The sequence below is a fragment of the Hesperophylax consimilis genome, chromosome 21 (genome assembly GCF_061612785.1).
Source record: "Hesperophylax consimilis isolate HC1 chromosome 21, BYU_Hcon_1.0, whole genome shotgun sequence".
NCBI classification, from domain to species: domain Eukaryota; kingdom Metazoa; phylum Arthropoda; class Insecta; order Trichoptera; family Limnephilidae; genus Hesperophylax; species Hesperophylax consimilis.
This window is the reverse complement of record NC_142856.1, coordinates 17517782-17543003: the sequence shown is the minus strand read 5'-3', so window position 1 is coordinate 17543003 and position 25222 is coordinate 17517782. Positions and strand designations below refer to the sequence as shown.

The 25222-nt window shown below is 34.6% G+C and overlaps 2 protein-coding genes across 2 annotated transcripts in view; both read right to left on the bottom strand.

Annotated features, from left to right (window-relative positions):
* Positions 1-25201, bottom strand: part of MCTS1 (malignant T-cell-amplified sequence 1 homolog) — a 69113-nt gene extending 43912 nt beyond the window's left edge. Inside the window, exon 1 of the mRNA XM_089644684.1 lies at positions 25045-25201. Coding sequence (XP_089500810.1) covers positions 25045-25055 — 11 coding nt within the window. The 5' untranslated portion in view covers positions 25056-25201. The remainder of the gene's footprint in view (positions 1-25044) is intronic.
* On the bottom strand, positions 19545-24986 carry AdipoR (adiponectin receptor). Its single transcript, XM_089644682.1, has one exon. It carries the CDS (start codon positions 24201-24203, stop codon positions 23043-23045), a length of 1161 nt encoding a protein of 386 aa, XP_089500808.1. The 5' UTR covers positions 24204-24986; the 3' UTR covers positions 19545-23042.
* Positions 25202-25222: the final 21 nt, after the last annotated feature.

The following is a 25222-nucleotide window of genomic DNA, read 5'->3' as shown; positions in this document are numbered from 1 at the left end:
GAGACAACCATTACTAAATAATCTGACAACATTTGAATTCCTGATCAATGATGGGTAACTAAGTTAGCAGAGGATATAACCCGCGACGCCTGGTTGGGAAGCCGACGCATTTCTTGACTCGGCTACCACTAACCGATCGAAAATTTTATAGCACTAGATTTACTCTTCGTTTAACGTAATTTATTATTGTCCATAAAATAAAGAATAAGTATTGATCGATAATAAGGCGTATTATCTTATTTACAGAATAATGTATATTTCAATGCTCCGTGGCTCATGATATAATTGGTATTATAGGATGAATTACGGTGTTGACCAAGAAGTTTCAGAAAAAGATTTCATGACGCCATAACTCACCGTTCGTACGTTTTTCCTGCTTCAGTCGTCACACATACAGATTTTCTACTTTGTAATTGAGATTCTGGGAGGTAACTCTTACCAAGCAATAAAGAAATATTTAAATTTTTAATAATTAAAAGCAATAAATTAATTAGTTACAAAGTAATAAATTGGATTCGTCATTAAATTATTACAAATAATAAGATCAAATCAAACCAAAATCATTGGCATAAAAATGCATTTTTTTTCTTTTCTCTACTTTCAATAAATATAATAAAAATGTATTATTATACATGAACATTCCGAAGAAATTTTCTAAATGATAGTAAAAACCCTATCAAACTCCATTGCATATTTAGAAGAACTAAGCGCACAAACAGACAGACGCGGATAGTGACTTTGTTTTATACTATTTAGAGATAGCAATGTATTGTCACGATTACGAATTTACTAAAAGTTTATCAGGAAAAGGCCTGTAATCCCGTCTTTAGTTCATTATGATCTGGGATGTTCCGGGATGTTACCTAACGTTCCAAACTATTCCCGAACAATCCACAACATTCCAGAATGTTCCGGGATGTTACCTAACGTTCCAAACTATTCCCGAACAATCCACAACATTCCAGAATGTTCCGGGATGTTCTGGAATGATAATAATAATAATATCATGGCATTTATATAGCGCAGTTTAGTGTCATTTCACTTCAAGTGCGCTTAACTACTCGTATAACAAACTTTAAAAAAAGGTAATTCAGTATTAGTGGTTCTTAAAATTATTCCTACAGTGTGCCTTACCCAATACAGATCTAATATTATAATAAGTGATGACAAAACTTAGAATAACAATAACAGCAGGATAGGACAAAATACGAATATTAAAACTAAAACATAATATAAAACAGGAGGCAGTTTATGCTCTAATGAGAATTTTCTGAGCAGACATTTTAAAAGGGTACAATAAGGAGACAACCGAAACCAAACAATTACCGGAAGTTTTAGAATATGGTTTATTATAAAATATTGAAAAGAAGTTAAGATTTATGATTGGTAAAATTTTTTAAATAATTTTGTTTTTAAAGCCCGTTTAAATTCAGCTAAATTCTGGAGATTAGTAAGAGCTGAGGGAAGTCTATTCCAGATGAGCGGGCCTGTTACACTAAAAGAACGATCATAGTAAACGGCTCGATTTGACATAGAAAGTTCGATTAGACGATTACTAACATCTAGATCTGCTGACCTTAGAGTAAGCTGTCTATTGATATGGAATGCTCTCGAATACTCTCAAATGTTCTGGACTGTTAGAAATTTCTAGAGCTACTGCCGAAACTTCCAGCCCTTATATCTTCAAAAGCGCGCTTCGGGTAAAAACGGGAACCTTCTTCATGGATGGGGGATAGAGGGCTACCACACCATATAACTCCCTCGATCTTACCGGGACTCGTACCTAGTCTTAGCGGCACGCACACTTACTTCATATATATATATACAAATTAAGGTTCTGCTTTACATTGATTTATGTTCTAGTAACTTTACCAATCATTTATTTATAATTAGGTAGGTACTAACAATATAGTTATTGTTACCTTGTACTATATGTTGTACTTGTATATGTCAACTTATATTGTTTTTCAATCAATGTATCTGATTCAGGTATTCAGGCAAGTAGTAGTCCATGTATAATATGTATATGCCTCCTTTTATAATAATAAATAATTTGCAAGGTATGAAAAAGCAACGATGTAACACATAATCCATTTATAATTGGATAAACTGCCTGTATTAAGCCGTCTAACGCAACATTGCCAAACGCAAGAGACCGATAACAATACAGTTTTTAATCGGAATAAATGAATTGCAAATGAATCGAATGAATGAATTCAACAGTAATTATTTGTCAGGGTCACGTAAGTACGTGTGAACAACAGTGATATTTCTTGAGTCGGTGGCGTCGACAGTGCACAGGTTTTTAACAGTTCGCTGGTTTCTCTTTTGACTTTTAAGGTTGTAAATATTTTAACCTATAAGTTCTAACGACACGGTGAAATAACATTGAAAGTCGGAATTCCGAGGTATCTAACATGTGATTAATTTTTGCCTATTTTAGAAAATTGATCTAAAATTGATTTAAGATCTCTAAAATTGTTGTATTTGAAATAAACGTTGATTAACACAAAAACTTACCGGGACATTTTAACTCGAAACGTTCATTATCATACATCTTGACATTTTATTTTTATTTTATCCATGTAATCATGTATAAATATTTGAGATAATCTGAGAAGAATATATATTATATTACTTTTCTTTTTTTTTTTCTTTTTTGTTTTTGTTCTTACAAAATATGTATACGTGCATGAATACTAACTCAATTTTGACTGTCCTAAAACGGGAATTCCTCCTAGTTGGGCAGTTAAAGTATTTTTTATGTATATGTACATGTGTCATTGTATCATCACCTGTACTAAATAAATAAAAATGAATAAAATATTTTTTTCCGACGACGGACAAATCACATATCAACGAATTATAGAAAGAAATTTAAAAATACTTTTATAATGTATGGACGAAGGGTAAGCCCCGGTCAGATCTGTCCTTCAGAGGAAGCTACAAGCCAAAAATATGTATATTCTTGGTATACCTTATACTGTACGTAATAGGCATCAAAATCACTTGACAAACGGAGTCTAGAAACGTTCCATTCAAGCACAAAACTGGTTTTTATTTATTTTGTAAATAATTTTATAAGAAGGCAAAAAACTCAATCAAGTGAAACTGTCACAGATAATCTTAGCTATAATACTGTATTTTTTAAAAGTTGTTTCCTTTACGCGTTTATACACTTGTATTGAAAAAATATATTTTTTAGTGAATAATTTATTTTTTATTTGTATTCTACTCAAGCGAAACGATAGGAAAACCATCAATTTATCTGAAGCATATTTTTTGTTATTCATAATATACACCAATTCGTTATAAAGATTAATCACAATAGTGATTAGCATTAAGCTTCGCCTTCAGTGCCTCTAATGTTGTAATATGATGTCTGTGGCTAGTAATGTCTTTCCGAGGCTTTAAGGGTTAACCACATGCAGATAACAAAATAATTTAACATGTATTAGGACCTGAGAGAAACTTTAGTCTAAAACCTCTTTGTGTATGCTGTGTGAAGGGTGTTTTTAATTAAAAGAAGAAAATGTAACTAGTGTAAAAACGACCTGTTCTAATGCAGTCGACATAAAAAAGCACAAAAGAGGTTTATCGTCTGGATATGAGAGAACATACACACTACCGTGCCTGTATCCATCCTTGTTCTTAATAGGAATGCTCGATTTCAACACCTTAGACATAAAAGCCCGCCGAGAAATATTTTTTAGGTAATCATTTTTTAAAGTTAATCTCTGAAAGTATACTTATTCCACCTATGTTGAAAGAGGTTAACATACATGTGCCGAACAATTAGTATACTCGTGGGTAGGGTTGCCAGCTGATGTCCGGTTTTGGACCGGACAGTACGGTTTTTTGAACGGCTGTCCGGTATAGAAAATTTTGGAAAACCGGACAACAGAACGTCTGTTTTTTTTTAATACGCGGCATATAAACCCCACTCACGAGATAATTTACAGATCAAAAGCCGTGAGCGATTCTGGCGGGTGGTAGCAAGACTTGATCAAATCTGTTGAAAATGGTACAAAATGTGTGCAGTGTTCCCGTCTCCAATGCCTTCGTAGAAAGAGTTTTTAGTGTAATAAGTAATGTATGGATAGACGAAAGAAATCTACTAGGTGTGAATACCGTAAAAGGCGAATTAGGTGTTTAATTCAATTTAAATGACAGTTGCACTGAATTTAAAGATACAATTTCAGGCAATAAATGATTATAAGCAATATCATCTAGTGGCAAATATTTTAAAAAGTGATTTTATGCTTACCAATAGCAATAATAAATATAAGTTTTAATGTTTACTAAGTGTTTCATTGTGTTCACCCTGGGAAATTTTCTGTATTTTTCTCTGTTTGTTTTGGCCAAAATCAATCAGCCAAGGGGTTTATGATTATCAAAGGACCCTTTGATTTTCGACAAATTGTACCCTACTCGTGGGAGATCCCATGCACTTTTTTATGCTCCTAAAGCGAGGCTTCTACCTATCAGAACGCATGAATTAATAAATCTAATGAAAAAAACATCATTCACAAGGTAAAGGCCACCTTTTCCCCCAATTCTAATTGTTTTCCTTGTGATAAATAAACACGATCGCTTGATTCTTTCTTTGTTAAAAATACAGGCCATTCCAAGAACCAATCGTCGATACGAAACATTTTGATATACAGAGCGAGTCAACCAGACTGACCATCGACATTTTCAAGGTCATTTACATACAGTTCAGCACGTATCTGTCACAAAATACAGGGTTTTCCAATAAGAGGAGTTATTTTGAATAGCCCGCTATTTCGGTAGATGTTACTTTTGAAGCTGTCATTTTTTGACATTTGACAAGTAGAAACTACGCCATTAATAAAAATGGAACGATACACGCTTCAACAACGCATTGAAATTATTAAAATTCACTTGAGTGAATCAAATGCAAATCATCTTGAGTGATGAGCCCCATTTCCACATCGGTGGCTTCGTCAACAAGCAAAATTGTCGCATCTGGGGCTCGGAAAACCCAAGAGTTATTGTTGAATAGCCTCTCTATCCTCAACGTGTGACTGTTTGGTGCGGTTTATGGTCCGGCGGAGTCATTGGACCTTACTTTTTCGAAAATGAGGCTGAAGCAACAGTTACGGTGAATGGATTGCCCAATCGAGAGATGTTTAATGATTTTTTATGGCCGGAATTGGATGGTATTGATCTGGGCAAACGTTGTTGTGCCACACAAGCAACGAAACCATTGATCTTTTACGATTGAATATCAAAATAACACCTCTTATTGGAAAACCCTGTATATATACATATATACCATTTTATACTTACGTGTACCTCAAATTTGTAATATTTTCTGTAATATATTGGTGCATAACCATTTAATGGAGAATATGACTAAATAAATAACTAAATCAACTGTAAGTATTTTTTGTTAGCTTGTTAACCGAATTTCTCTCCATCACGTTTAAAATTTGAAGTTGTAATAAACGAAAAAATTAGACAGTGTCTTATTATCTATGTCACATAAAGTAACTACTTTAAGACATCTCCACTAGACCGCATCGGCATTGCGAAAATTGGCTTTTCGGATTCGACATATTCTACGTCAAACGTGTTCAGCGTAAAAACAACGAGATTTTTGGTATTGATTTTATATTGGCACGGTTCAATTGAAGTATTACGTGATGAAAGTAAACTAAAAAACGTTTGTCTGTGTAAAACTCTCGAACGGTGAGCTCTAAAAAAGTACACTTTATTTTTGAATTATGTGCACCTATCGCACAAGGCACAATAGTTCTAACTGTTCCAAATGGAAAAAATCCTTTACCTTATGTTGTGAGGCTGAAGGTAGTGGTGGGGAGAAGAAAATGGGAAAGAAGAAGATAGGGAAGTACCTGGCTATTCACATCTGGTCACCAAACACGGCTAAAGCCATTTCAAGCTAAATTTTCAATTCTGAAATGTGGTCAACCGCTCTAACTTACGAAGAGCTCTCCAGCGCAAAGACGTACTGGTCAAATTTTCCTGCCTCTGTGACCCGATGCTCACACTTTTCACTTGGAATGTTTGAAGAATTGTGAATTCCCCAATTAATCAAATAAAATTTACTTGCGCACGCTGGGACTTCGAACACGCGACCTCCAGCTTGCTAGTCGAGAGCCTTACTCCTCGACCATGGAAGCAAAGGAGGAAGTGCAACTTGGAATAATAACCTAAAAATTAATCATGATAATATTTTTTATCTCGAACCTTAGTGGTCGAGTAGTTCCAAGCTAATAGGGTCCCCACCCAGGCGTCGCGGGTTCAATCTTCTGTTATCGAAATCCTCCATCATTGCACACGTAACCTTTTAGTAAGAAGAATCAAAATATTATCAGGGTATTATTCATAAATGTGATATCATTGTTAATTGTTATTAGTCTGTGAACTCACCCATAGATGGCACTAGATTACTCTATTAGGTTACCCATAGATGGCGTTAACTGTTGAGAATAATAGGATAATAAATAAGGTGGGAGAACTTCGAGGTCGGGGTCCAGATTATTCCAACCGCCTGATAATAAGATATCAGAGCCATTGTCAATCTATCTCAATAAAAGTATTTTGTTGAAGCCGGAGTTCTACGTCGTGTAATATTTTAAATTGAGCCGCTATCAATAACAACCCTTACGTAGATGGCGATAAGGTTTAAATTCCCGTTTAACACCATCCACCTGTTTTGATTTATGCAAGAAAAAAACATGGCCAAAAAGTAGCTTTTATTTTATTTTGTGGATGTTCAGGCATAAATATTTAATTTTTTTTCGATCATTTTATAAATAACTTAATTTGCCACATTACACAATAAAATCAAAACCGAACATGGGTTCGTAAGTAGGAACTTTTGATCTTTTAAGCCTATTTCATAGGCTTTATACATTATTTTTTTCTGGGCTTATAAAAAGACTTATCTAAAAAATACTCGATTATTTCAAAGGCCAAGATGTATTCTACTAGCAGTATTTAATTAAAGCATCTGAAACATTTCTAGGCGACCAAATTTTCAAACCAAAAACACATGATTTTGCATTACTACGTATGGCATCGCCTTAAGAGAGTTTGGGAGATACAACAATAAATTAATTACGAAGAATGTTTTCTTTCTAATAAAGAATAATGTAATATTCGAGTTACTTTAAAAATAAGCTGTCGAGGAACGAAACACGAATAAGAAAGTTTTCGGTTAAGTCTTGAAGGCGGACGAACCCTCTTGACATTTCCTCTCCAGCTCACTGAAACATTCCCGGCACGGAGGGCAAACACGAAAGGTTACTGAAAGAAATTCACTTTATTATCTGTTTTTCTCGGCGTCGATAAGACCTACTTTCAAATGTATACAGTGACCTTTAGGCTGTATGGAGTTATAATTGGTTACTGACCAAAACAGAAAACATGAAGTTATCTAAGTATCTAACGTAATGTAAAAGTGGTTTCAATATTTCTGACTTTCACTCATCAAGGGTGTTCTAGACTCTAGACCAGAGGTTCTGAAAGTGGCGTATATGGACCCCCAGGGGTCGATATCGGCTTGCTGGGGATCTATGTAAGCGAGAAAAAAATTTGGTGGTCTGCAAGATTCAAATGGGGGTATATACGAGCGGGCCCCCATTTACCTCAACTCAATATTTATGAGTTCCGTAAATGACACACTACAACTAACACAAATAACACAGTTTACGTAATACTAATAATAGACTGAGAAATGACTTATTTGTATGTTTATACATCGTAAAGTTGTTTATTGAGGTATATAAATAGAGTCTACGTTCCTTTTCTCGTCAGAATTGATATATTGAACCAAAACATTGCATATTGGAAGGCGCGAATTTTCCTAGTTCCCCAACTTGTTTTTGAAAAACGTCCAGGGTAATAATGACGTTCAACATTTAGATGTACTTCACACAGACTTCAAAACTAAGTTTGAGGACATTTTGACTGTGGAAATGGAATGTTGAAGAATCGGATATCATATGACAAGAAGAACTGACCGGAATAAGCGCTAACAAAGAACTTAAGGAGCAGTTCTGTAGGGCCAGCATACAGAAAGAAATTCCCGTTGCTTATCCTGCTACATTTTCATTTGGTGTAATACCTCACAAGGGCGCCCCTGTGCAATGCAAAAAAAGAGAAACTATATCGCCACCCGGTTGTAAGGCAGGCAAGGGAAGGGAATCTTTTTACAAAAAAAAATACATGATTATCACATGGGACGTTAATAGTTTTAGGAAAATTCAATATTCGGCAGGCAGGGGGTCTACGGAAAAAAAAATGGCAAGTGGTCTACGGGGCAAAAAAGTTTGGGAACCTCTGCTCTAGACCATTATTCCAAATTATGGAGAGAGTCAAGGCGAATTTATATTATATTTAATTATTTACGCCATTTTTACTGGGTTTTACATAGGAATGGTATAAATATGATGATACTTTTGTTATTTATACATTATTCGAATTTCATCTTTGTTTTATAGCAAAGTCATGCAAAGGAAATATTATATCAAGAGTACTTACTTAGTAAGAAATGGGATAAGCTTTTATCAAACTGCTAGCATTGGTGCGTACTGCTTTTATTAGCTGTAGGCCGTGTTAGAAAACAATATTTTGCCGAGTGGCAAGATAGAGTAGGTACCTAAGTAATTCAAATAATGCGAGCTGATAGACGAACAGCATAGTTATTAGTTGTCTATTACAATTGGAGTTGAATATACTGGGTGACCGGTAGGTGATGCGATATTTCTTCTTCTAGTGCCTTTGGAGAGTATCATCTGGGATATGGATATGGGACGACTTAGTCAACGTGAACTGTGCTCAAACCCATCGGAAATTCAGAATTAAATAGCTCCAAATGAGTTCTGTGCCACGTGTAAAACCACAAAATTTGTTAGATTGGAAAATATTTCAAAATGAATTCTTACATAAAGGACTAGGTAACTACCTTTTAAATTTATTTAAAGAAGACATTATTTATTTATTTTATTGATACGTGATTTAGAGAGTACGTGTGGTTTTTTGTGATATTTCACCCTCCATGCTAGGGATAACCCTGTGTTATGGCGGGTTAATTTTACAGTTTGCGGACATAGAATCTATACATTACTATAATATAAAAAAGAAAAAATATGTATGGCTCGTTTAGGTTGCAAGAAGAGAATGGAGAAGTTAGAGAAATATAAGAAGATGAAAAATTTGAGAAATTATTAGTAAATAGATCACACTAATTAATTATGTACATACTATACCGCTAAGTTAGGGAATAAGGATTTGTTATGTTTTGTCTGAAAGGTGATTAAATTGATAGAGTGTAGAATGAATGGGTATTGTAGTTGTAATGTATTCCGTGTGTAAGGATCCATTTCGTAATTTGTTTTTTAAAGGAATGGGGTTGACTCACGGTTTTTAGGTTTTCAGGGATAAGGTTAAAGATTTTAGGAGCTAGGAAGAAAAATTGTCTTTGAGCTGACGTGGTTTGTAGTGAAGGTACTTTGTAGTGACCGTTGGTTATTGTTCTGGTAGTGTAGTTGTGTTGTAAGAGAGTTTTGTTTTTATATTTGAACAGGAAATGTATTAGAGATAATTTTAGAGGTGGAGTTGTCGTATATTTAAGACCTACTCTACGAGGAGTCGAGTGGAGGGGTATCTTGTCGGTCGCTTGTTAATGACACATATTGCCATTTTTTGGGCTTTTAGAAGAGGTTCGATAGTAGATTGTGCACAGCCACACCAGATTATAATGCCGTAAGCTAGTAGGGATTGGCAGAGAGCGTAGTATACAGTTTTAAGAATTGAGTTGGTAAAGATATTTCTTAGATTTCGAAAAGCATAAGAAAGCTTGCGGATGCGTGGGGTTAGACTGGCCAAGTGATTATGATGACAATGGTTATATTAATACTATAATTTAAACCCACAGAATGACATTATCTTGTCAGAAGCCTCGACAATAATCATGACAAAAAAACTGTGAGATCCGGTGTCAAGAAATATAAGCAGTTTTCTCAATCTGTATTCTAGTAATCTAGATGAACGCAATCATTTTTAAATCGTAATATTATTTCGATAATGAGCTACGGAGCTTTGAAATAAAAATGTGTCTGTAAAAAATAATAAAAATCATAAAATTGTGTTTTCCTTAGTTGAAGAAAGAAATGGACAGTTTTTACAAAAGAGTCCAAATTGCTGGGAGCTAGTGGGATCCTGGCTTCCCCACTTAGGGTACGTTGAAGTATGAGGGGTAGGAGATATGGAAGAAAAGGGTAGAAAAGCACCTGGATATTCAGCATTCAGATCAGGTAGTACGGCTTGTAATTTAAAATTTAAGCAACATTTCTACAGGGTTTTCCAATAAGAGGTGTTATTTTTAATAGACCGCTATTTCGGTAGATGTTACTTTTTAAGCTGTCATATTTTTTGACATTTGACAAGTAGAAACTACGCCATTAATAAAAATGGAACGATACACGCTTCAACAATGCATTGAAATTATTATATATATATAGAGTACGTACTACAGTATCGCTTCAACTAAAACAAATACGTGTGGTATGTTAGGTCTCGTGTTTCAAGTATTTACATTTAAACGACCGATCATTACTCAAGCCGACATCAACTATAATACCATGGAAGCAACAAGCTTCTTACGCCCATGAACTATATATAATACTAAGACTACATACTACTGCAGTCACTACACGGTGCGGTAGGTACTCCTTAATATATTTTAATTTTATAAACGTGTGAATGTGGCCTTAGGCTGGAAATAGAGCCACGCGCATGGTCGGTTGACCGACGACGTAGCATTGACGAGCTGGACCGATGGTCTTCGTACGAAGCGCTTAGCACCACAGCTCTTCATTAATTCATCTACATGTTATCCACAGCGACCGGCGTACGCATGTCACTATATCCTTATAATTGAACAAATCGCGTCACAAGTAATGGTTTCAACCATAACAGACGTTATGCAAATCTTGCAATAGATACTTACTTTTCGTATAGTGCATAACTATATTGATAGCCCAATTTTTTGGAATGCTAGGGCTTATATATGCCTGAAAACTTCAGCCGTAGTCGGCGCAACTATTTTTTCAAGATACCGCGCGGGAGAACAAATGTTCTGGCACAGAATGACAAGAGGGTGCTAATGAATCAAATTTCTAAAACAAGGTATTTGAGAAACCTCAAATGTACTTTTATTTTCTTTTTACCTTCACAATATTATGTTTGTATTAATAGTTCTTCATTTTTGTTCATTTTATAACCTTAAATATAAAAGTTACAAATCAATGTACACCATAATATGTATGTATAGTTGTAATGTGTAAACTTGGGTGAAATGCAGATCACGCCAAACTCTGGGAATTGAATAAAAATGCACTTTCTAGATGAGAAAAGTGTGTAGAAATTCATTAAAAAAAGAATTAAGGCGCGGAAGAATAAATTGAGGGAGATACAGCCGATCAAAGTTTAATAAAATTGCACTTCGCGATCTGAGGGTAAAATTCGGTTTATGGGAGTATAACCGAAATTGAACTTGATTTAGACTAATTTAGGGCTGGGGAATCCGAATCTGAAAGAATTAGGTGGGGGTCGGCACTATTAACTGAGTTATAGGGTTTTGAAACTTCGTACGCGATACATAGAAACCATGTTTTATTTATCAATTATGACTTGAAAATCAAATTAACAACTATGTATTTACTTTTGAAATTTCAGTAGTGCCAACCAAAAAAAGAAAAGTGTTGCCATATAATAATAATATTTTTTTACAAAATAGGTTAGGTTTTTAGTTTGGGTTAGAGTAGGCAGAAGAACATGGGAAAAAGGTATTAGAATTAAATCACAAACCAGTCTATACAAACCTAGCGTAGCCCACAAACTACTTGAAAACTGGGATATAACTCTAAAGGGGACGCGAGTGGGCGTTATTAAAGGGGCAATTTTGTGTAACAGGAAATAACATGGAAAAAAGGTATTAGTATTAAATCACAAACCGTCTATACAAACCTAGCGTAGCCCACAAACTACTTGAAAACTGGGATAAAACTCTAAAGGGGACGCGAGTGGGCGTTATTAAAGGGTCATTTTTTTGTTATAGAAAATCACAGTTAGGTTAGGTTATATATATACATAAATTAAGTATTTACAAGATTTTAAATAATAAACTACCAATCTGGCAAATGATATTTAATTTTCAGAATTTTCCATGCATTGATATTATTATATGGCAACACTTTTTATTTTTTGGATGGCACTGCTGAAATTTCAAAAGTATTAAAAGTTTCTAATTTGATTTTCGTGACAAAATATGGCGGCGGACTGTCATAATGTGGTAATAATATCAGATCGCGAAGTGCAATTTATTAAACTTTGATCGGCTGTATCTCCCTCAATTTATTCTTCCGCGCCTTAATTCTTTTTTTAATGAATTTCTACACACTTTTCTCATCTAGAAAGTGCATTTTTATTCAATTCCCAGAGTTTGGCGTGATCTGCATTCCTCCCGTAAACTTTCCTAAATAAAGATATTATTATATATTAATAGATATATTTAATTACTTTTTAAATATCATTAATTTTTTTGTTTTTCAATTTTCCCAAATGTTTTGTAAAGCATTTAAGCATTAAAAGAATCATCAATATAAAAAAGTTGTTTTTCAACTTAGAGGATTTAAAAAAATAACGCAAGTTGCGCCACAATACGAAGTATGTCAAAAAATACAAATAAATAGTAGTATATCTGTGTGTAAGGATAGAATGGCCAACCTTTTGATTCCAGAGATGATTTTTAATGTCAGTGCCATACAAATTTTTCTTAAAAAAATGATACCTCCTTCATTTGTACACGAAATTGCTTCATACGAAATTTTATAGCATAGTAATGATCAGCAGAATCCATTTCTAGCCAAAAAAAAGACCCTTGAAAGTTCAAGTCTCTATGTCTATGAAAGGCGATTTTCAGCCCACTGTGGGCCGTCCTACACAATCGATCTCAATTAGAAAAGTTAATGGACTAAATTCTACATAAAGACAAAAAGTTTTGTTGTGAAGAAGGCGATATTGTTTATCAAGAAACCATTAACAACAAAATTTTGCCTACTTCTATCGATGTTTCTCTTCAGTGGTAGATATATAATTCTTCCCAAAAATCGCCTACTGATAAACATCCGTCTTATATGCACTGCCCACTGTGGTTTATTTCCATAACTGTGTTTGATTGATTGATTAAAATCGCCCTTGTAGAAACAACACAAAAAAATGATATCAAAAAAGGCCGTTAGTCAAGTGAGCACACTTGAACCGGGAAAAACATCGTTAACGTCAATTACCAGAGCAAACAATTTGGGTAAATTAAATAATGACAAAACGCTCAAACGACCGCAAAAATCGAGGAAACGACGATAATTTTGGTATGTTGCGAATGGAATGAAGTATTTTAGAAGAGACGATTGTTCCTCGTGCTTCATCTTATGTTGAATTTTTCACCACGAGTTTCTAAGTTTCCTAGTATATTAACAACTAGACAAAGAATTTGTCAAAATTGTCCCACTTGGGTACCAACGAGTAACAATCGTTCGTAATAAAATGGTTGAAAGCAGAACACTGTTTTCCTCCCAAAGGGTTGCCATGTAAGTAGAAGAAAAAAGAGTTTTTCGGACCGGAGCACATCGGCTGAAGTTTGAGTGCTGTTGCTGATTTCTCAATTAACCGCTGATTCCATAGACATATGAATATCATATGTCTATGGCTGACTCTAAAAATTACTCCCGGTATCTAATTACTCTGTAATAGATTGCAGAACAGAGATGTACGTGCATTTACGGTGTGGTTTTTAAGTGTGTGGATCAAGTTCTTTATGTACCTTAGCGATTAAAAATGATATTTTGAAATCATGAAAAACATTTTTAAAAGTACGGACTTTATTAAACTTTTAATAACTCGTCAAAATGACAATTCCACACACATTTAAAAAGTGATATAAAGTCATTAAAAGTAACAAAAGAAAAACTAGATATAATAGTTACCTACGTAACCTATTTGACCTAGCTTTTGTAATCACTTTTCACGACTTTTTTATCACTTTTTAAAGGTGTGTTGAATTGTCATTTTGAAGAGTTATCCGGTCACCAGAAAATTTGCTGAAAAGAGCAACTTATATATGAAAAAATAACACTGGCGCTTTTAGAAGCAAGCCAGATATATGAACTGTGTATCTGGACCATGATATGATTACGAAATCGACTTATTTGTATGCACAGGTACTGTGTTCTACGTTATAAAAGATTAGTTTCACATAGAACTATTAACGTGGGTACTTACTTCAGTAAATAAGGATATTCTATAGATTAAATGTGAATAATGGGTAGGTAGGTACATAATAAAGCATTTAACTAAGCAAATAAGGTCGGTACCTACCTTGCCGCCTTCCAACGTAATGGATAAAAATAAGTGTTTCTAAATTCAAATTAAATATGTCCGCAAAATGACGATAAATCAAGCAAACGAAATTTCTAGAAGCCCAGTAGATACCTAGGGCAGGTGCCATTGATGTCTAGTCTATGGCAGGTGCCATGGAAGCCAATAAATTTCTCTTTCGAGAATGTTGGGTTATCAATTTAACAAATTGTCAAATATACTCAATTCCGTTGTGGGTATGAATGTGAATGATTGTAACTTTGGTTCAATGAACTTGGATTTGGTGATTTAAGCGTCATTTTCAAAATTGGAACTGATTATGTCAAGAATTCACACATAAACCTATTTACAGTATAATATTATCAGAAAATCATGTTTTGTAAGTCTGTATTTGAAATGTGTATTTATTTTGTTTAAATTTAGTAGGCTATCTTCTTGACAATAAAGGATTTGATGTCATGATTTTTCAAGGGTGTGCGCTTTTTAGCTAACGTGATGCATCATTAATCCTACAAAATTATTATTTAGGAGTATTGCGTAGGAGCGATTACATTTTTTTTCATTTATTCTTGTTGTAAATTACATAGGTATTATCAACCTGTTCTATTGATTTATATTATTTTTGCTTCCATGATAACTCAACACAGTGACAATTCAACACGCCTTTAAAGTGATATAAAGTCATTAGAAACAATGAAAAAAAAATTTTAAACCTAACCTAACCCAGTTAATAAAGTTTTTGTTTCATCACTTTCCATGACTTAATATAACTTTTTTTAAATGTGATGAATTATCATTTTGATGATTTATCCGGTCAACATTATTTTTATGCCATCTGCACTTTGAAAACTGGTTTAATTATTTTTTCTCTTTTCTTATATTATTAACTTTTAGTAAATTCGTAATATAATACATGGATATTATGAATATTGAAAGCTAGTCGATAAATAAATAAATATAATTATAATATCCCATGATTTTTACGGGTCTGCCCTAATGTTTTAGCGGATAGTAAATAATCAACTCAATTCCTGTGCTTTCGTTTACCGAAGTAGGTACGAAACCATTTTGTTTTTTTTCTATTAAATTTTTTATGGCAGTTCTAAAATTATTGCCTTTAATTGAGATAAAAATATATAATTTTGATATAGGGATGAGATTAAAAAACAAAATTAGTTTTATTTTTAAATTAGGTTATCTATGAAATTAGTTTTGTTATCTGGGTACCTATGTAAAATATAAATCATTGACTTTTAAGTGGTTTTCTAATAATCTACAATTTTTTTTTATGAATTTATAATAACCCAATATCACTGGTTATTTTTTATTTGAGCAAACTACCCTAAAAATAGGGTCTAATTTATTTCCTAAAATTTTATTTTATATTAACCCACAGGAGGCCCTGAGGAAAATAATTTCCTTCAGGGCAAGGGCGGATCCAGCTTTGGCGCCAGGGGGGGGTCACGTAGTCGTGGTCAAGTTTTTTTTTTTTTTTTTTAAAGAAAGACAAACATTCCCGGGTTACGAATAACCCAACAATAACTCCTACCACCACCACAGAAAGCCGAAAATGCTTGCTTGTGTTGTGATGGAGGACTTAGGTCCGGTCAGTTACAGTTACAAGAAGTTATAATTTAATTTTGATAATAATATATACAAGTAAAAAGTAGGTATTGTTGGATATGGTAACACTAGGTATATCATTAAGATTGTCTTTTGCTCCGCAAGCCCGGGCGGCGTAGGCTCGTGTAATGTCAATTGTCAACCAATTCAGTACAGATTACAATTATTAATCGTGTTCTTATTTCACCACAATATAACATGGTGTCAGGTGTGTCTTCAACATAGTATTGTGTGTAGGAATCTTGCAACTTTTTGAATTTCCTTTTCCTCGTTGTAGTTATTCGCCATCATATATAAAAGAAATGATTGCTTAAAACGTTTCCACTCGCCAACCATATCCGTAGCATTCTGCATTTGCAGAATTTGACTCGACATTATTATTGTAACACTTTGCTTGTCACGACAAAATAGACAAATAATAACAGCTTGTTGACCGTTATTTCTTTGCTTCCTGGTAAAGAATTTGAATCGTTCCACTGTAATATTCACTGTAGGTATGAAGTGTCTATCCAGTCTATCGAAGAGTAGAATAATGCCTTCCAGCGTGCTCTTCTCAATAGTGAGGCCGAATGAATTAAAAATTTGAACTCCTTTAGGACCAATCGTGTGCAGCAAATGTTATTAATAAATGTAAGTACTGTACTTCCATATTTAAGAGGAATATAAACGCTGGAAATATTTCGATTCTTGTGCTTTATAAATTTTAAAACCGAGCGCCTTGCACCGTCATATTTTGGCCTGATTTGCACGAGGCAAGTAATTTGAAATAAATATTGTTGCCATGACGCGGTGCTTGCAATACGTAAGAAGCGCCCAGCGAGATCTCCGTTCGCCGATGCTTCCATACGCTTGTTAATACCTTGTTACCTGGTGGATGAACACCGTCCATTCTATTTTGCCAGCAGCGGCCGAGCCGGCAGCGTAGTCAATATTATCGACAATCCTCAAACTATGAGGAACGCTAATAAAAGTAAATATTTATAAAATTTGAATTGATTTTATTTATTTACAATCCAAACAAAAATATTCTGAAAGTGAATTATTAATAGGTACATATAAATATTAATAAAAAGAAACTTGATTAAGTTAAATATAATATGTATATATATTAACAAAATGTAACTAATACGTTCTTTTACAAAACTAGGTATATGTACTTTTATCAAATTTACATACACTTTATCAAATTTCCACATCTAAAATTTTTGTAAAATTTATTTACAAATAAATTTTTTGGAAACAAATCAACAAACCAATCTCAATATTAGAAATGATGATGGAACAACTCACAGCTAGGTTTAAATATATTCTACAATAGATGCATCAATTTATGGATACATACACTTAAAAAAAAGGTTAAAATAAATAACTTGCATCTAGCTATTCTGAATTTATCCTAAAAGAGCATAATTAAAACAAATACAATAGATATCGCGGGTTCGAACCCCGGCAAACAAATCTCAGTATTAGACATTTTCAAGGAACAGCTCACAGCTACATATATTTAAAAATTATTCTTATAAAATATTAACTCTGATCTACCAATACTGAATTTAAGCATTATATTCGTCAACCTAAAATTTCTCAAATGAAAATATTCTACATTAGATACATCAATTTATGGATACATAGACTTAAAAAAAAACGGTGAAAATAAATAACTTGCATCTACCTATGCTGAATTTATTCCAAAAAGTAAACAATAAATCTAGTGAACGTTAAACGTCAAATTCAAAAATTCGCCGGATATCAAAGTGTTGCCGTATAAAAAAAATAATCAGTGTGGAATTTTACAAAATTAAGGGAACATAATCGGAGACGGAACATTTTTATGTAAATCATTCAAAATCCATCATTAAAAATAATACTATGCATTTCTAAAAAAAATTACTAACGTTTTCGTAATCTTAGTAAAAAAATCTATCCACACTTTTAGCCTTCATTTTAATTGATTCTGAAGAATTTGTTACAAATATTAAAAATGTGTCCACTTCCGAAGTTATTAATTCATCATCTAGAAAAATAAAATCTGGTACTTACCGCTAAGTCCGCTAACTTTATAGTTATACACGGGTTATAAAGTTTTAAAATCGTTGAACGTAAAATATATTAATTGTAAGGTATTGTTTCATTAATCTAAAATATAAATAACTTGCATCCCTCGTGCGGCATAATTTTATTTTTTTTAAATTCAATTATAATTTCGCCGAAATAAATTAAAATGTTAGCCTTGGGCAAAACCTCGATGAACGAGGTTGTGTCTCGCCTTAAGAATTGCTTTAGGAAGTATAGGAAGGCTGGTAATTCGCGCGGGCGCGTTAGACCTGTCCAGACCTGTCAAAAAACTTCCGAAAGAATAAGTTCTGTAACTTACTAAAATTACGTTAAGTGACTTTTGGTGTCATTTACATTGGGAATTTGGCCAAACTCGCCTTCAAGAGCGATTTACAGGAAAAAAACTTACGAGTCTAACCCCAGCCTTAGAACATTAACAAATAACATTTGAGTTTAAACACACATACACTGGCATAATGAAGAAACTGATTAGATTACTTACCATTTCTTGTAATGAATTGAATTTGCAGCAACAATTTTTAAGAACACTATTACTTATATTGGAACTTATTTTTTTAAACTTAGTAAACAAAATAAAAGTAAACACTTTATTAATAAAGTTTAGTCGTTCCGATTGAGGTTAGGTTTTGCTAGACGCTAGACGTTAGTCGAAACAAAGCGCGCGCAAGCGTCACACGTGGTTACACGAAATGTGTCATAATAATATGAAAGGTGGCGGCCGAAGCGCGCGCCGGTGGCGGTGCGCGGTGACGCGGTAACATTCGAATTTTCGATGCGTTCGTTCCCGAATAATGCGTCTGCCGTCAAACAAAGTATTATATTAAATTAATTAAATATTGAAAGTACTTAAATAAAATTTATATTGTGACAAAATATATATAAAAACATTATGTTTAACAATTTTAATTAGTGGTCCACCTAGGTCCTGGATGGGCCCAGGACCTAGGTAGTCATGCCCCCCCCTGGGCTGGGGCCCAGGGGGGGGGGTCATGACCACCGTGACCCCCCCCCCTGGATCCGCCACTGCTTCAGGGCCTATGTCATCTTTGGGGATGCTGAGTGGAAGGGTATTTTTAAGGAGAGGAAAGGCGATGGGTCGAGAGACCAGTTGAGAGAGGTCAAAGGATCTCCCCAAACCAGCCCCTCCGAATCTGGCACGCCACGCAGGTGGTGGGCAGGCGAATCCTGAACACACCTCCCCCGATGAACCCGTGCACCCCTACTAAATCACCAAACGCAGCGAACAACTTGGGGTGACCTATGGCAGAGGTATTTGTTATCCAACAATGGTTCCCGGGGCGGCGGTACCCAAACCCGCCTCCAAAATTGATTAGATGTAGTAACAAAATTATTACCTATTCTCACACGTGTAAAAGTAAAGAAAATAAAAAGAATTTGACTTCATTTTAATCACCTCTTTATTTTGCAATATCACAATTTATATTTTTTTTGTTACATTTTTGAAATATTTTAATTAAACATCAATAAATCTATAACTTTTCTTTTTTATAAAAAAAAACAGCTTCTAAAATATTTAACCAATTTTATGCCAACGGAGTTGAAGACCCCGAAATACAGAATCTTTCTTTTCCAAAAATACTTTTGGATATTTTGCCAGATTCTGTGCTTCGCCAAATATAAAAAAAAAAAACAATAAATATAGATAATAACTAATAACAAATAAATTTAGGCTAAGTAATTATATTAAAAGTAAGTAAAATAAGGTTTTAATTCAATGAAAGAAGAAATCAATCTGTTTTCACAAGTGTGCATTTTGCAATAAAAATTCCTGTAAGTACAATAATTGAAAAGATCCTAATAATTTTCTACTTAACTTAATCAGGTATGTGTTCAAGTGTTTTCAATAATAAAGCAAAGGATTGTAGAGAATGTGAGAATAAATTAAAAAAAGGATATTAGAAAATATTAAAAATTATTTCTCATAGAAGGTAATGTTTTTAAAGTGCAAATACTTTTAATAAAGTGAAATAACTTATTAAACAATATAAATACTAAGTAAAATATAGATTATGTACAATTTTGAAGATCTAAATACATAGAGCATCATAAATATCTAACTCTCTCTTTAGGTAAAGCCCTTTAGAAAGTATTGTTACATAATACGATGGTTGTAATATAAATACTCAATGAAAACATTATTTTGTAACTCGCCACTTTATTGATACATAATTCCATTTAACAAAACTTTGGTTATAACAGGATAATAATTTATTTTATGCACAGCTTCGCACTAGAGAATTTGAAATTTATTTATTTTGTTTTTACCGTTTTTTTATGTTCAATTTGAGAAAAATAGTGAAGATTCAAAATACCGTAGGATTTTGGTGAATATTAGATAAAATTAATAATCAGGAACTAATCAATAAAAAATAAATAACTTTAAAATGTAATATTGAGATTGCTCTGCTTAATAAATGCATTCCAAATAATTTGTCAGATTTTTTTGAGAGGCATTTTTATTTAAGACACTTCATTTTAAAAGAATTTGGATGTATAATGCAACGGAATAACATTGCAGAGAGAGAAATTGCTTACAATGAACTGCACTTACATTATTTGGTTGCAATATAATACTTTAGCTGAAATATCCATCTTACGTCTACAATATTCAGGTATTTTGAATAACAAATCAAGGACAAATTTGAATATTAGTGATCATTTCTTAGAATATATAATTGCTGGATGAAAATGTCATGAAGAATGCTTAAATTTTAGAACTATTTTATTGTCCAAACAAAATCCTGCGAAAATCAATTTCAATAAGTTTAAAAGATATTTTTAATTTAAGAACTCCTTGTATTTTCTCAATTGGGATATTTTTAGTGTTTATTTCTTAAAAGCTAAGGTGAGAATGTACAATTTAGGATGGGCCACTATTTTATGAATGTTACAACAGCGTGTATTTGTGTTACAGCATCTTTATGGAGCAAATAGATGCTCTGCGATACACTCAATCGTTAATTGACCTTGTTTAAAACTAAAATCATGTACGAAGCATCACGTTTTAAAATAACGATGAAGTTCAACAAAGTATTAACAAGAACAGAAGAATGCAATGACTTTCTATTAGACGATTTACATTTTGGATGGAGTCTACGATTCGATTTTGTGAAGAAGCAAGAATCTTACAGGATGAAAAGTTGACCGACTTACTTTGGCAAATTTTCTTACTTTTAGAAATTTAATTCGATTATCAGCCAAGTTATCTAGGTTCCTATTCAAAAAATTACAAATCTATTTATCTAGTATCGGCAAAAACATCATAATCTTGTAATACCGCCACATCATTGTGTTAGACAAAAGGACATTATTTGAATGCTAGAAATTCCTTTTTGCACAACTATTTATACCTATGGCGTTATAAATAAGTTGCCGATACGTCTATTTTATTAGTAAGATTTTGAATAGGTCTAAGCTTACAAAGCAGATGTGTACGTTAAACATTTGAAGGAAATCTTTTCAAAATTTAACAATTTTATTATTAAGTTCAAAATCATAGTATTGAATTGACTGACACTAATTATATCTCAGTAAAAAAGAATAATTTATAATACAACAACCAGGGACACAGAGGGGGTCGGAAGGGGGAAAATATTAAAAAAGTTCTCTCGAGATGATTTTGTCACAAAAACAGCATTATACAAATCATTCAATTATTATGTACATAGAATTAAAAGGTTAGTTGAAACATAACATCGTACTTTGTTTTATTTGTTTACTTTTTCCAAATTGTTCAATACTCAATTATGGACTGGCCAATTTGTACGCCATCTTCCAGTTATAATATAGAGGCTAAGAAAAGAAGTATTGTGGCTCATTTATACCGGGGGAGAAAGACACGATTTAAACCATGTACCTACTTATGAATTTTGTAATCCAATTGAAACCAAAAAACAATAGAAATGACCACCTGTCAGACCGAGGGTCAATTCAATCCCAAACGCCACAAATACATACATTCGATGGAACAACCGAAGAATTATAAAATACAAGAATGGTGGGTAATTGCACAAATTAATCTATTTACTGAGATATCTATGTTCATTCAGAATCCGGAATACATAGAAACAAAGCCAGAAAGTTGAAAGTTGTATGGAAAAGTGCCCTGGAAGCATCATAAAATACAAGAATGGTGGGTAATTGGACAAATTAACCTATTTACTGAGATATCCTTGTTCATTAAAAATCCGGGATACATAGAAACAAAGCCAGAAAGTTGTATGGAAAAGTGCCCTGGAAGCATCATTAAATACAAGAATTAGGTTTCACTTGAGGCCAAATCAAAAGGCTCACGATTTTAGAATAAAAATAGAAAAATCATTTCGTAAAGCCTCTGTACCCGCGATCTCAATCGGTTCGAAACAATTATTATTATTCAAACCTTTCAAAGACCCTTGGATAACATTTATATAAAAATACACATCTTTTATTATTTAAATCTAAGAACACTCTCTTTGAATATTATCTTATTACTTTTTATTTGCACCTGAATTTCCAATCACAAACTCGATGACACAAGGAGCGGATCCCACACTTTACCTCAACCGTACAGCTTTAAGCAAACTGTTCACTTCCCTGATCTGTTACCATCCTCTGATTGAAATCTAGACATTCTTGGAGGGCATTCTGTCTAATATTTATATGAACTGTTGGATGATGCTTGCTACAGATGTGGTGTAATTACCGAGGGTTGCGCTACTAATAATTTAGTACGATATTATTGAAATACCCAAATGTCAACTTGCAGTAGTTTAATGTTAACAGCCTATTTCGAAATCAATTCAGAACTGCATAGCTTCACTGACTTTAAATTAGGAATGCATCTAGTTTGCGGGTATGTCATTTCCGAGTGTCGCGTCATTTTGACTGTTGAAGAACGCGGAGAAAAACGGCTAGAAAACTATCACAGATGATGGTCGAGCGCACTCTCCGACGGTCACGCGGTACGAGGCCATCTCGCTGATGCCGTGGTAGTGCACAAAGGCCGCTGCCAGCACCAGCACATGGAAGATCTGATGAGACTGGAACCAGATGTCGCACTTTCCCGGGAAGTATCTCTCAGGGATTCTCAGCGCGTACACCAGGGCTCCCAGGATGTAGAGCACCCCCATCAATACCAGCCAGCCCAGGGAGCTCTTGCTCACTTGACTGAACCAGCCTTCCATGACTCCATAGTGCACTGCGGGAATCACCCCTGACAGACCAAAGCCCATAAATACTCCCGCCCGCAGTGGTCGCAACCGGGGCTCCGAGAACTTGTCCCACAGAGACACTACGATAGATGACAGTCCGAGGATCACCACCACGGAGAGGTAAATCAACTTGGGCTGGTAGTGGCAGTAAAAACTGTAGTATAGCCAAGGAACAAAAGATCCCATGATGAGCAAGGCGATACCGCAGTAATCTAGTTTAGAAAACAATTTCCCCATCATCTCAGAGTGGCAGCACAGCGTGTGGTAAGCGAACGAGAATCCCAGACAGATGATGGCCCCAATGAAGAAAGCCCCGAAGATCATTTTCTCTTGAATCTGTACCTCGATGGATGGCCTAGACATGAAGTAAATTGCGACTCCTATGAAAGCGACACATCCCAGTAGATGTGTCCAGATATTTCCGGTTTCTGTGTGGATTCTGAAGACGCTTCTGAAGCAAGCTCCGAAGGAAGGAAGCGGAGGGCGGTGTCCCTTGTGAAGGAAATCGTTGTCTTGCAGCCACTGGGGCAGATTCCTGAAGTGGCAGACTTTCCACGAAGCCTCCCATACTTTCCTGACGAATTCCTCGGCCTGCTCCGCGGCATTGTGGGCCAGTGCCCCGAGATCGATCTCGTCGGATAGAACGCCAGCCTTCAGAACTTCTCTCATTTCCTGGTCCAGGAGATGCTGATCTTCCGGAGTGGAGGGCAGCGGACAACCCGCGCCCTCCTCATCGGCGAGTTCTTCATCCAGCAGATCATCCAGGCGAGAGGTTAGACTAGCGGTGTCCGGCTCCCAGGTTTGTCTTCTTCTCAGTCCCTCCACCTCGAGAGTCGGCTCGTCCGTCGCGTCGACCCACATCTCTTTCCGTCAGCTGGCGATCGCAATGTAACAATGGCGGCCTCGGCCTGCTTCGATCGAACGCCGTTACCGTTCCTAATCGCGATTTATATCTCAATTACACCGCCGAACGCTCTAGTATCACAATACGACAAGTAACCGTAATGTTCCGAACGTGAATAAATGTCGCAACACGCTTTTATTATTTGCGTCGCACTTCAATTACGTCACAAAACACTGCTGCATCTCGGTACATCCATTACTGAATGAAATTATGACAAAACACAAAAAATTTACCGCGATCCCGTTTTCTGTCCGAACGGAAAATGCGAGTTTCGTTTCTCACGATCACCGAGTGGAATTTCGCAACGGACAGAAAGGAATACCGAGAGGAAAACACCTTTCCCCACCAAATGGAAAACTGTTTTTCACGTTCGCAGTGTTCTCAATCGAAACTGATATTGGCCACGAGCCACGAATGTTCACAACTAAATACTATAGACTATGAATGAAACTGTATTTTAGAATTACCACCTACCGGAGTTCACTAGAACTATGAAATAAACCTGAATATTCGTTATTCCTTTAAAAATTTGTATTGATTTTTATTTAAGTTCTAGTCCGTGCCCCAAGGATCACTAGTGTATTTTAATCGAGATATTGCCTGTACTGTCATCTAAAGTATTTCAGTACTCAACACAAACTGACCAATGACAGTCCGCACACGAAATAGATTGACATGAAGTACGTTCAAAGTCATAACCTAAAATATTTCAGGAATAAACATTTTACATCGCGAACAAATTAACCGTATTTCGAATTTTGTAATAAAATCAGCACAATTAATTATAAATCTACTCACTTTTTGAACATGTTGTTGAATTAGACGAGGATCCTCCTCGCCAACAATCTGGAAAAATCCCGCAGAGCTGCGGACCTGTCAACACGAACGGGAGAAAATAGGTTGGCCACCATGAACCAGTTGTTCATCTTTATTTCTCCGTCCAATGAAATTCGCCGTCGTCTAGATTCATGCCGTT